Source organism: Coregonus clupeaformis, unplaced genomic scaffold (genome assembly GCF_020615455.1).
Source record: "Coregonus clupeaformis isolate EN_2021a unplaced genomic scaffold, ASM2061545v1 scaf0007, whole genome shotgun sequence".
In the NCBI taxonomy this organism is placed as follows: Eukaryota; Metazoa; Chordata; class Actinopteri; order Salmoniformes; family Salmonidae; genus Coregonus; species Coregonus clupeaformis.
This window is the reverse complement of record NW_025533462.1, coordinates 1,432,584-1,447,077: the sequence shown is the minus strand read 5'-3', so window position 1 is coordinate 1,447,077 and position 14,494 is coordinate 1,432,584. Positions and strand designations below refer to the sequence as shown.

Genomic DNA, 14,494 nt, shown 5'->3' with positions numbered 1-14,494 from the left:
TATACTGTAGTAGGATATACTGTAGTAGACTATACTGTAGTAGACTATACTATACTGTAGTAGACTATACTGTAGTAGACTATACTGTAGTAGACTATACTATACTGTAGTAGACTATACTGTAGTAGACTATACTGTAGTAGACTATACTATACTGTAGTAGACTATACTGTAGTAGACTATACTGTAGTAGACTATACTGTAGTAGGCTATACTATACTGTAGACCTGACAAGACTAAAGGACAGAGCTGCCATCTTTAGTTGTAACCAATCAGAGCTCAGAAGTCATTGCTCTAATACATGACAGGCTTAAATCCCAGGTAGAGATTTAAGGCTTTAGCGATTTATCATTACGCTTAATAATATCATCATTTTATTCTCTGCAAAGCTCCAGTGAATAATTTTAATAACTTTATTCCATTATTTCAAATCCTAACAATCAAGGAAAAGTGTGGGTTACCTGACTTATTGCACATCATGGCGACAGTGGGAGGATAGCTTTGTGAATGCTAGGCTTAATCCTCACCTACACAGTCCAACTGAATCAAATGAAAACCTTGTACCTTTAGACCTGAGCCCTTTTCGCCACATAGAAATTCTCTGCCCTCTAAGCCCTTTAAATCCCTCTCAGTCACCGTTAATATCGGTTCTTACAGTCTGTCTGGCCCCTAAAGCTTTCCACTAAATGACTTACAGTGGAATCTCATCTCTCCAGCTAAACTGTGACCTGCCTTTCCTTCTGTTAGACGGGGCTTCATTCAGTTTGCCGGCGTAATTGAAAAGAGCAGAAAGCAACGTCCCTCCTAGATGTATCATAAGGCACTACACCACGAAGACTGTCTCTGTCTCACTCTGGCACAATGGACTCTTTAGCAGTGCCGGAGTCTCCATTTTTCCTCTGCCTTGTCTCGGGGTGACTGCGCTGAGAACATACATGTACAGCTTAATTGGAAGTAAATTTAGTTTAGACACCTTGAGAATTGATTGTATCTCTGATACAGGACATTTTGTTGTTGTGTTTTCACCCTCTGTAAAGAATCAAACAATATACATTACCATTCAAAAGTTTGGGGTCACTTAGAAATGTCCTTGTTTCCTTGAAAACATACATGAAATGAGTTTGAATAGGAAATATAGCAAAATGCATAGGAAATGTAGTCATTGACAAGGTTAGAAATAATGATTTTTAATATAAATAATAATTGTGTCCTTCAAACTTTGCTTCCGTCAAAGAATCCTCCATTTGCAGCAATTACAGCCTTGCAGACCTTTGGCATTCTAGTTGTCAATTTGTTGAGGTAATCTGAAGAGATTTCACCCCTGCTTCCTGAAGCACCTCCACACAAGCTGGATTGGCTTGATGGGCACTTCTTACGTACCAAACGGTCAAGCTGCTCCCACAACAGCTCAATAGGGTTGAGATCCAGTGACTGTTCTGGCCACTCCATTATAGACAGAATACCAGCTTACTGCTTCTTCCCTAAATAGTTATTGCATAGTTTGGAGCAGTGCTTTGGGTCATTGTCCTGTTGTAGGAGGAAATTGGCTCCAATCAAGCACCGTCCACAGGGTATGGCATGGCGTAGCAAAATGGAGTGATAGCCTTCCTTCTTCAAGATCCCTAATTCCCTGTACAAATCTCCCACTTTACCACCACCAAAGCACCCCCAGACCATCACATTGCCTCCACCATGCTTGACAGATGGCATCAAGCACTCCTCCAGCATCTTTTCATTTGGTCTACATCTCACAAATATTCTTCTTTGTGATCCGAACACCTCAAACTTCGATTCGTCTGTCCATAACACTTTTTTCCAATCTTCCTCTGTCCAGTGTCTGTGTTCTTTTGCCCATCTTAATCGTTTATTTTTATTGGCCAGTCTGAGATATGGCGTTTTCTTTGCAACTCTGCCTAGAAGGTCAGCATCCTGGAGTCGCCTCTATACTGTTAACGTTGAGACTGGTGTTTTGCGTGTACTATTTAATGAAGCTGCCAGTTGAGGACCTGTTAGGCGACTGTTTCTCAAACTAAACACTAATGTATTTGTCCTCTTGCTCAGTTGTGCACCGGGGCCTCCCACTCCTCTTTCTATTCTGGTTAGAGCCAGTTTGCGCTGTTCTGTGAAGGGAGTAGTACACAGCATTGTACGAGATCTTCAGTTTATTGGCAATTTCTCGCATGGAATAGCCTTCCTTTCTCAGAACAAGAATAGACTGACGAGTTTCAGAAGAAAGTTATTTGTTTCTGGCCATTTTGATTCTGTAATCGAACCCACAATTGCTGATGCTCCAGATACTCAACTAGTCTCAAGAAGGCCAGATTGATTGCTTCTTTAATCAGCACAACAGTTTTCAGCTGTGCTAACATAATTGCAAAAGGGTTTTCTAATGATCATTTAGCCTTTCAAAGTGCCATTGGAACAAAGGACTCATGGTTGCTGATAATGGGCCTCTGTACGCCTATGTAGATATTCCATAGAAAATCTGCCGTTTCCAGCTACAATAGTCATTTACAACATTAACAGTATCTACACTGTATTTCTGATAAATTTGATATTATTTTAATGGACAAAAAAATTGCTTTTCTTTCGAAAACAAGGACATTTCTAAGTGACCTTAAACTTCTGAACGGTAGTGTATATATATTTACAATATATAAATATATACAGTACCAGTCAAAAGTTTGGACAAACCTAATCATTCAAGGGTTTTTCTTTATTTTTACTATTTTCTATATTGTAGAATAATAGTGAAGACATCAAAACTATGAAATAACACATATGGAATCATGTAGTAACCAGAAAAGTGTTAAACAAATCAAAATATATTTTATATTTGAAATTCTTCAAAGTAGCCACCCTTTGCCTTGATGACAGCTTTGCACACTCTTGGCATTCTCTCAACCAGCTTCACCTGGAATGTTTTTCCAACAGTCTTGAAGGAGTTCCCAAATACGCTGAGCACTTGTTGGCTGCTTTTCCTTCACTCTGCGGTCCAACTCATCCCAAACCATCTCAATTGGGTTGAGGTCGGGTGATTGTGGAGGCCAGGTTATCTGATGCAGCACTCCAGCACTCTCCTTCTTGGTCAAATAGCCCTTACACAGTTTGGATGTATTCACTATTATTCTACAATGTAGAAAATAGTAAAAATAAAGAAAAACCTTGGAATGAGTAGGTGTGTCCAAACTTTTGAATGGTACTGTATATACAATATATAAAAGTATAAAGCAAATACCCTCAAAAGCAAAACATATCTATGGTCTGCATCGTTTTAATTGCTTAAAGCTCTCTAGTGTCTATTTTGTCTGTGAAATGTCACATCACTTTGCATATGGGGAAAGACTCCCATTGATCAAAGTATAACTTAGAGTTTTTTGGATTTTAATCAGATCTCCATCTACACGTCCTCTCTGAAGTATGACAGCCAACTTCCTCCTCAGACTCGTTGGCATCTCCATGGAGATTAGCTAGAGAAATTAGGCATAAATTATGAATAATCCTCTGACTTGCTTGACATTTATGCTAAGACTATTTATTCCCACACACCTGCGCTTCTGGCAAACAGCATGATGCAAATGAATCCAAAATGCTTGTATTTTGTCACACTATTATAAAAGCGTAATCTCCTCTAGTGGCTACTTGTCAATCATTTCTATTCTGCTAATGGAGGTGATTTGCTGTGTCATATCAGGATGAAACATGCACAGGACAATCTCCCTGGGCTGTCATTTGGGGCTGTGAAACTACAGGAGTAGACATACCCTAACACTCATTCAGCACCATAATTAAACAAACGGTCGGGGTCAAATCTCAACCACCTCGTCAGTGAAGTTCCGTTCTTTATTTTCAGCCACGCTTCAAAGCTGGTGGATTCACGTAAACACGAAATTCTTTCTGGAAATAAACAACATGAAAGCCTATAAGCTTTGAGTTATCACACGGAACTTGTTAATCCTTGCCTGTTACATTCATTTTATATTTCAAATCCCTCTCCTTCTTGTGTTGAATTACTTTCGTTTTGTAGCCATATTGTTTTCTTTCAAAACCCGCCAAAATAGAAGTATCCATTTTGCAGCCAGGTCATTTCAGGCATATTTTGTATTTGTATTTATTAAGGATCCCCATTGGCTGCTGCCAAGGCTACTCTTCCTGGGGTCCAGCAACATTAAGACAGTTATATACAGTTTAAAATATTACATGACATTACATTTCATAACACTTTACCCAATACATTTAGTGTGTTCCCTCAGGCCACTACTCCACTATCACATATTTACAATACAACATCCATGTGTACGTGTGTGTAGAGTGCGTGTCTTATCATGTGTATGTGTGTCTGAGCCTGTGTGTGTCTCTTCACAGTCCCAGCTGTTCCATAAGGTCTGTTTTTATCTGGGTTTTTTTCAGTTATCTGATGTGGAAAAGAGTTATAGCCATGGCTCTACATAGTAATGAGACCTTTGGTGGCATATCTTGTGGGGAATGCATGGGTGTCTGAGCTGTGTGCTAGTAGTTTAAACAGACACCTCGGTGCATTCAGCATGTCAACACTTCTTACAAAAACAAGTAGTGATGAAGTCAATCTCTCCTCCACTTTGAGCCATGAGAGATTTACATGCATATTATTAATGTTAGCTCTCCGTGTACATTTAAGGGCCAGCCGTGCTGCCCTAATTTTCCGAGGTCCCTCTTTGTGGCACCTGACCACACGACTGAACAGTAGTCCAGGTGAGACAAAACTAGAGCCTGTAGGATCTACCTTGTTGATAGTGTTGTTAAAAAGGCAGAGCAGTGCTTTATTATGGACAGACTTCTACCCATTTTAGCTACTGTTGGATCAACATGTTTTGACAGTTTACAATCCAGGGTTACTCCAAGCAATTTAGTCACCTCAACTTGCTCAATTTCAACATTATTAATTACCAGATTTAGTTTAGGTTTATGGGTTAGTGCAGTGGTGTAAAGTACTTAAGTAAAAATACTTTCAAGTACTACTTAAGTAGTTTTTTTGGTATATGTACTTTAATTTACTATTTATATTTTTGACAAATGTTGCTTTTTCTTCACTACATTCCTAAAGAAAAAATTTAACTTTTTATTCCATGCATTTTCCCTGATACCCAAAAGTTCTCATTACATTTTGAATGCTTAGCAGGACATGAAAATGGTCCAATTCACACACTTATCAAGAGAACATCCCTGGTCATCCCTGCGACCTGATCTGGTGGATTCACTAAACACAAATGCTTTGTTTGTAAATTGTCTGGCTATCCGTAAATTAAAAAATCAAGAAAATGGTGCCCTCTGGTTTGCTTAATATAAGGAATTTGAAATTATTTATACTTTTACTTTTACTTTTGATACTTAAGTACATTTGATCAAGTACATTTACTTTTGATACTTAAGTATATTTAAAACCAAATACTTGTAGACTTTAAGTATTATTTTACTGGGTGACTTTCACTTTTCACTTTTACTTGAGTCATTTTCTATTAACATATCTTTACTTTTACTGAAGTATGACAATTGGGTACCTTTTCCACCACTGGTTTAGCGAATGATTTGTCCCAAATACAATGCTTTTAGTTTTAGAAATATTTACGACTAACTTATTCCTTGCCACCCATTCTGAAACTAACTGCAGCTCTTTGTTACAGTGAGGGAAAAAAGTATTTGATCCCCTGCTGATTTTGTATGTTTGCCCACTGACAAACAAATGATCAGTCTATAATTTTAATGGTAGGTTTATTTGAACAGTGAGAGACAGAATAACAACAACAAAATCCAGAAAAACGCATGTCAAAAATGTTATAAATTGATTTGCATTTTAATGAGGGAAATAAGTATTTCACCCCCTCTCAATCAGAAGGATTTCTGGCTCCCAGGTGTCTTTTATACAGGTAACGAGCTGAGATTAGGAGCACACTCTTAAAGGGAGTGCTCCTAATCTCAGTTTGTTACCTGTATAAAAGACACCTGTCCACAGAAGCAATCAATCAATCAGATTCCAAACTCTCCACCATGGCCAAGACCAAAGAGCTCTCCAAGGATGTCAGGGACAAGATTGTAGACCTACACAAGGCTGGAATGGGCTACAAGACCATCGCCAAGCAGCTTGGTGAGAAGGTGACAACAGTTGGTGCGATTATTCGCAAATGGAAGAAACACAAAAGAACTGTCAATCTCCCTCGGCCTGGGGCTCCATGCCAGATCTCACCTCGTGGAGTTGCAATGATCATGAGAACGGTGAGGAATCAGCCCAGAACTACACGGGAGGATCTTGTCAATGATCTCAAGGCAGCTGGGACCATAGTCACCAAGAAAACAATTGGTAACACACTACGCCGTGAAGGACTGAAATCCTGCAGCACCCGCAATGTCCCCCTGCTCAAGAGAGCACATATACAGGGCCGTGTGAAGTTTGCAAATGAACATCTGAATGAATCAGAGGAGAACTGGGTGAAAGTGTTGTGGTCAGATGAGACCAAAATCGAGCTCTTTGGCATCAACTCAACTCGCCGTGTTTGGAGGAGGAGGAATGCTGCATATGACCCCAAGAACACCATCCCCACCTTCAAACATGGAGGTGGAAACATTATGCTTTGGGGGTGTTTTTCTGCTAAGGGGACAGGACAAATTCACTGCATCAAAGGGACGATGGACAGGGCCATGTACCATCAAATCTTGGGTGAGAACCTCCTTCCCTCAGCCAGGATATTGAAAATGGGTCGTGGATGGGTATTCCAGCATGACAATGACCCAAAACACACGGCCAAGGCAACAAAGGAGTGGCTCAAGAAGAAGCACATTAAGTTCCTGGAGTGGCCTAGCCAGTCTCCAGACCTTAATCCCATAGAAAATCTGTGGAGGGAGCTGAAGGTTCGAGTTGCCAAACGTCAGCCTCGAAACCTTAATGACTTGGAGAAGATCTGCAAAGAGGAATGGAACAAAATCCCTCCTGAGATGTGTGCAAACCTGGTGGCCAACTACAAGAAACGTCTGACCTCTGTGATTGCCAACAAGGGTTTTTGCCACCAAGTACTAAGTCATGTTTTGCAGAGGGGTCAAATACTTATTTCCCTCATTAAAATGAAAATCATGCGTTTTTCTGTATTTTTTTGTTGTTATTCTGTCTGTCACTGTTCAAATAAACCTACCATTAAAATTATAGACTGATCATTTCTTTGTCAGTGGGCAAACGTACAAAATCAGCAGGGGATCAAATACCTTTTTTCCCTCACTGTATAGTGTTGAGTCATCCGCATACATAGCCATTAGTAAAGATTGAAAAAAGTAAGTGGCCTAGCTGCCCTGGGAATTCCTGATTCTACCTGGATTATGTTGGAAAGGCTTCCATTAAAGAACACCCTCTATGTTATTTTAGACAGGTAACTCTTTATCCACAATATAGCAGGAGGTGCAAAGCCATAACACAGACATTTTTCCATCAGCAGACTATGATCGATAATGTCAAAAGCCACACTGAAGTCTAACAAAACAGCTCCCACAATCTTTTAATAATCAGTTTTGCTGTGCTTGTTGAATGTCCTCCCCTATAAGTGTGCTGAAAGTCTGTTGTGAATTTGTTTACAGTAAAATAGCATTGTATCTGGTCAAACACACATTTTTCCAAAAGTTTACTAAGGGTTGATAACAGGCTGATTGGTTGGCTATTTGGGCCAGTAAAGGGGGCTTTACTATTCTTAAGTAGCAGAATGACTTTTGCTTCCCTCCAGGCCTGAGGGCACACACTTTCTAGTTGGCTTAGATTGAAAATATGGCAAATAGGAGTGGCAATATCGTCCGCTATTATCCTCAGTAAATTTCCATCCAATTTGTCAGACCCCGGAGGCTTGTCATTGTTGATAGACAACAATCATTTTTCCACTTCTTCCACACTCACTTAACGAAATAAAAAAGAACAATGCTTGTCTTTCATAATTTGATCAGTTATACTTGGATGTGTAGTGTCAGTGTTTGTTGCTGGCATGTCATGCCTAAGTTTGCTAATCTTGCCAATTAAGAAATCATTAGTAATTGGCAATATCAGTGGGTTTTGTGATGAATGAGCCATCTGATTCAATGAATGATGGAGCTGAGTTTGCCTCTTTGCCCAAGATTTCATTTAAGGTGCTCCAAAGCTTTATGTCATTTATCTTTGTTTCATAGTGTAGTTTCTTCTTCTTTTTATTCAGTTTAGTCACATGATTTCTCAATTTGCAGTACGTTTGCCAATCGGTTGTGCAGCCGGACTTATTTGCCATTCCTTTTGCCTCATCCCTCTCAACTATACTATTTTTCAATTCCTCATCAATCCACGGGGATGTAACAGTTTTTACAGTCATTTTCTTAATGGGTGCATGCTTATTAGTAACTGGAATAAGCAATTTCATAAATGTGTCAAGTACAGCGTCTGGTTGCTCCTCATTTCACACCACAGACCAACAAATATTCTTTACATCAACAACATAGGAATCACTACAAAATATTAGGCCCATCCTTTGGAACTGTGGTTTTCCTAGATATGAATACTATAATGTGATCACTACATTCAATGGATTTGGATACTGCTTTATGGATCAGTTCCTCGTTAGCAACATAAACCCTGCTTATTTTCATACATTGACAGTGTTGCCATTATTGCTCTGCATTGATAAAGAGTTATCACATTCAGCACCCCCTGTCCTTAATTTGCTAAAGATTCCAAGTTCCACATGTTCATTTTCCACCCACTAAAAGGCATCATGGGACATATATTGCTGGTCAACGCAAATCAACGAAAGGGTTCAAAAGGACAAGGGAAAACACTTATTGGCACAGCTCACCATATTTTCAATGATCAGTATGTGTAGGGTCTGACGTGTTGTGTTCACCTGAAAGACCCGGAGTAGATGGTGTCATGTCATCAACCCGTCAGCTCTAATTGCTCATGCTTCCTAGTGGTTTCCTCTATTGGAGACTCTATGAGACAGGCACTTAGTGGCAGGTTGTCCTGTGTCAGAGGCAGTGGCTATTTCATTTATATTAAATGTAATAATTTGAATCAAATAATCCATGTATTAAAATGCTCTTGAATATGCAAAACAATCCAAGGACTTGGCATATCTGATGTTAAATGTCAAAATTATATCCAGGGATTACCACAGCAGGGGAATTTTGTGTCCTGCTGAGTGCTTTCTCCTTCTGGGGTTCCCTCATTCAAATCAAATAGTATAATGGATTAACCTTGTGGCTTTATGTGTGCCAATAATTACGTTTTCAAACTTGCAACGTAAGGTACTGCGGGCAGGTGTACTGAGAGTAATATGTTATTTGCTGCTCCTCCCCCCATAACACATTTTCTTACAGCTGGCAGTTGTGGACTTGGCCGGAACATTACCATTACATTAGGTACGGTGCCTGTGATGCTCCAGTATTGAGCAGAGTGGCCACCGTTGTGCCGTAGGCGGTATACTATAGGTGTAGTGCGTTCCACGTATCCTATCATATATACCATAACCTGTCCCCATCCTGTGCCTGTAAGAGCAATCAGTGGTTCTTTTGAAATGATAACCAGAAAGGTGTTACAGGACCATCCATTTGCATGTCATCATGGTATAGGCATGTACGAGATGCCCTTCACGTTACAGCCCCACTCCTAAGATTGTAATTTCAATCTTGGATGTAATGGCTGAAAATGAGGGTATGGGAATGTAGGTGGTAGAAATATGCCTCATGGCATGAGATTGCAGAGAGGTCGAGGTCACGTACTGTTTATTCTTACGCATATCACTGCATGTAGGATACTTTATGTAGGTGGGATTGTTGGCGGTTTGAAATGGTGACTCCTCTGCATTTCTAACGCACCCCATTTATTTCTCTCTCTTTCTTCTTCTTAGGTTGTCATGCTGTAATAGAAGCCTGGAATAAGCTGTGCAGTGCTATTCCCCTCTGGACCTCACACCTGAACGCTTAACTGACCAACAAAGATTTGACAGGAAAAGAAGTTAGACACACACACCGAAAATCAATAGAGCACATGCTGTGCTTCGTCTCACTAGGAGTCTGCAAACGCCTTTATCGCATTGAGTTGAGAATTTCTATTTCTAAGGCAAAGCCAAAAACATATGGAATGAAGAAGTGATATTGACTTGTTGTCCATGACTGGACCGGTTGAAAAGGACTCCCCGTGTGATGTGGATCATGTTAATGTTCAAGCTCACCCTCAACATCAACACGACTGGACCGCCCAGCCTTTAGCTCTGAAACCAAATTAAATAACCCCTTGGTTCAGCTTTAAACTAGGACAGAGCGAGCCAACCCTGTATCACTATCATCTATGAGTGTGGACTCTACCCACCGAGGGTTATTGAAAGAGAACCAGACCATCAAAGCAGTAGTTGATAGGGAGTCGGGGTCTGTGGTGTTGTGCTCGGTCTGGCTGGAGGGGAGATAAGAGCGATAAGGGCGAGCGAGGAAGCAGAGCAGAATACAAATTCTGCCGTCCCTTGGCCAGACTGCAGTGTCAAACCAATATTAGTGTGTCTACTGAAATGGACAGTGATTCAGCAACTGTAGTAAATCCAATAGTTGTGCATTGAAATGGTACGAGTATAACCAAAATCTCTAATATTTTTTACATTTACATTTTCGTCATTTAGCAGACGCTCTTATCCAGAGCGACTTACAAATTGGTGCATTCACCTTATGATAGCCAGTGGGACAACCACTTTACTTTAATATGAAACTAAATAGCAGTCATCACTTTTGAGACGATCAAAATGGAGATAAACAAATAACCCAGTGTGTCTTCAAGAGTGAAATAAGGGATAAAGGATCCATCATGTCCCATGGATACGTGTGACAACCAACAGTGACATCCATCAATGCAGCCCTCTTTACCATGCGGAGAAGACAAAGTGAACCATAGGCTCTGATCGATTGCGGTGATGTGGCTTGTCTAGACCTGGAACAAAGGGTTACAGGGGAAAGGCGAGATGGATCAGGATAATAGCTCCGTTGAGTCAATCTTCACCAATGCCACAGAGAGCCCTGTACCTTCAGAGGCACCCTGGGATGAGGCCATTCTCCTGGGCCTGCAGATCTTCCTTTCGGCCATCCTGGCCATCGTCACCATGGCCACCGTGCTGTCCAATGCCTTTGTTATCGCCACCATCTTCCTGACCCGGAAGCTGCACACGCCAGCCAACTTTCTGATCGGTTCGCTGGCCGTGACAGACCTGCTGGTGTCCATCCTGGTCATGCCTATCAGCATTGTGTACACGGTGAGTAAGACCTGGTCCCTGGGGCAGATCGTCTGCGACATCTGGCTGTCATCGGACATCACTTTTTGCACCGCCTCCATCCTGCACCTGTGTGTCATCGCGCTGGACCGCTACTGGGCCATCACCGATGCCCTGGAGTACTCCAAGCGCCGGACGATGCGTCGAGCGGGCCTGATGATAGCAGTGGTGTGGGTGATCTCCATCTCTATCTCCATACCGCCGCTCTTCTGGAGGCAGGGCAAGGCCAACGAGGAAGTGATGGAGTGCCTGGTGAACACGGACCAGATCTTCTACACGCTCTACTCCACCTTGGGGGCGTTCTATGTGCCCACCGTGCTGCTGATCATCCTCTATGGCCGGATCTATGTGGCCGCCCGCTCGCGCATCTTCAAGACTCCGGCGTCGTCCGGCAAGCGTTTCACCACGGCCCATCTCATCCAGACGTCAGCCGGCTCCTCCCTCTGCTCCATCAACTCTTCCGCCTCCAACCAGGAGGGCCACCTGCACCAAGGAGGGGGAACCAGCGGAGGTGGAGGAGGAGGCAGAGGTGGATTGCCTCTCTTCAATGACAGCGTGAAGGTGAAGCTGGCTGACAGCGTGCTGGAGAGGAAGCGTCTGTGCGCCGCCCGGGAGAAGAAGGCCACCAAGACGCTGGGCATCATCCTGGGAGCCTTCATCGTGTGCTGGCTGCCTTTCTTCGTGGGCACCCTGGTACTGGCCATCTGCAAAGAATGCTGGTTCCACCCAGTGCTCTTCGACGTGTTCACCTGGCTTGGCTACCTGAACTCGCTCATCAATCCCGTCATCTACACCGCCTTCAATGACGAGTTCAAACTGGCCTTCCACAAACTCATCAAGTTCAAGAGATGCTACTGAGGGAATGCGAGGATTGTACATTCAAAATTGAAATCCATAGCTTATTCTCTCGCCATACTTAGTAAATACCGGTATGGGAATATAGGGCCTGTTCATAGAAACAGTCTACTGTTGTAAACACACATGCTCATTGTGTTTGGTCTCTGTACATTTTTCTGTACATTGGAACTTCATTGACCGGCTTATGAGGTGCCACAGCTCTTTTAGATATTTCCATAATACAGATTTATGCATGCATTTCTAAAAGAAGAGAGAGTAAAACATATTCAGACTACAAAACATATTATAAATTAGGGTTTGGGTTGGGATATTACAGACCCCAAAAGAACAGACTCATCATACATTGAGACAAATTAATAATTATAAATGAGGGTTTGGGGTGGGATATTACAGATATTACATGAGAACTGGATCTCCTTTGGATGATAGACATGAGGGAAATGATCCATGGATTATAACTGAGCAGGGGATTATAAACCTCCATCGTACTGGAAAAGCCACAGCATGTTGTCACAGAAATGTCACATTACAGAGGCTCATCGTCCATAACACATCTGTGGTACAGCACAATAGAGAAATATATAAAGATGAAGTCTTACTCTCTCTATGTGTGTGCATTTGTTTATGCTCTAGGTGTGAGGGTGTGTGTGTGTGGAGGGGGGGGGGATCAGCTTTCCGTATTGAGTGTGTCAAGAACTGCAACGCTGATGGGTTTTTTCACGCTCAACAGTTTCCTTTGTGTATCAAGAATGGTCCACCACCCAAAGGACATCCAGCCAACTTGATACAACTGTGGGAAACATTGGAGTCAACATGTGCCAGCATCCCTGTGGAACACTTTCAACACCTTGTAGAGTCCATGCTCCGACGAATTGAGGCTGTTCTGAGGGCAAAAAGGGGTGCAACTCAATATTAGGAAGGTGATCCTAATGTTTTGTACACTCACATATATATATTTTTAATAATACCATCTTTGAGAACTAACAATCAAACAAAAGCTAGACAGTCACAGAGAATCAAAAATTCCCAAAACCAGGCATTCAGGTCACATGCCATTGATGAGCAGAGGAACATCCAATTAGCCATGACAAAATGCATAGAATTGCAGGAAATTAGCTTTAAACTACAAAATGGTCTCTCAGCTCCATGCCAAACTGTGTAGAATTCCTGGAAATTATCTTCAAAACTGCATTATTTTCTCTCAGCTCAATGGAAAAATAGGTCCCTGGGCAAGAAAAGTTTTTAAAAACCCTGTTCTAAGAGGCTGACTTTTCTGTGTAGGACACAGCATTTACCTTCGGATTGAAACTAAAAATGAATGATGGCCTCTTCCCTGTCAATATATTAATCTGTATGAGCTACTGTGAAGTTGTCATAATGACTAATTGATTCAACACGCAGGCTGTCTAAAACACATTTGTCAAATGCCTTACTGAAGAGGATTGCAAAGATGAAATAGGATTGTTTCCATTGAGGCTTGGTCATGTGTACAGCTACTGTTTCTGTGATGTTAAAAACATCAGTGAGAGAAAGCCCAGAGTTTATCATCATTCCTCAAATTTGTCTCCTACAACAAATAGGCCTAAACTCTTAAAATATTTAATATTATATGGAACTGTCCTTCCCCATAAGAGAAAATGGTACTGATAGTATAGTACATAACACTGACGACAGCTGCGGTAAAGTGACCTTTGTCAGCCTTGCTGTGTCTTTCACATCTCTTCCTGACACCCTGGTTTGTGTTTATTTTGACTCTAACTTGCCATGCCCGTAAACAACGCTGTTAGAGTCATGACATGCTAAAGTGGGGTGGAAATTGTCAGAGATGAGGTGATAAAGTGGACCGTGTCAGAAAGTTATAATCACACCGAGAGGTGGGTGTGGGCGGTTAGTGTAAAGGCAAGGGTCACATAGAGAGTGGAATTCCCTCTTAGTTGTCAGGTATCAAAATGTGCGTTTAGATGGTGAGAGACAAAGAAAACCCTAGAAGCTCAGTTGGTAGAGCATGGCGCATGCAACACCAGGGTTGTGGGTTTGATTCCCACAGGGGACCGGTACGAAAATGTATGTACTCGCTACTGTAAGTTGCTCTGGATAAGAGCATCTGCTAAATTACGTAAATGTGAGACTTTGCTGCGACTGTACGGTTGCACATTATGATGAGTTTCTAACTCATTTTGTTGTCAGAATCTCTGTGTGCTCATTTCGGGACAGTACATGGTGTGCAGATATGTTGTTTTGCAGCACCTTTAGATAAAGCGCATTAGATGGTACAGCCCTGCAACCGGATCAGAGCAGAACCCACTGTAGTCGGACCCAATGCACCTCCATCTGTGCCCGCCATCAATTCA

The 14,494-nt window shown here is 41.8% G+C and overlaps 1 protein-coding gene across 2 annotated transcripts in view; it reads left to right on the top strand.

Annotated features, from left to right (window-relative positions):
* The window catches only part of htr1d (5-hydroxytryptamine (serotonin) receptor 1D, G protein-coupled), a 78,362-nt gene extending 65,655 nt beyond the window's left edge, over positions 1-12,707 (top strand). For both annotated transcript variants that reach the window (XM_041846887.2, XM_041846886.1), the window contains exon 2: positions 9,882-12,707. In XM_041846887.2, the coding sequence (XP_041702821.1) occupies positions 10,980-12,143 (1,164 nt within the window). In that variant the 5' untranslated portion in view covers positions 9,882-10,979 and the 3' untranslated portion in view covers positions 12,144-12,707. The remainder of the gene's footprint in view (positions 1-9,881) is intronic.
* The last annotated feature ends 1,787 nt before the right edge of the window (positions 12,708-14,494 follow it).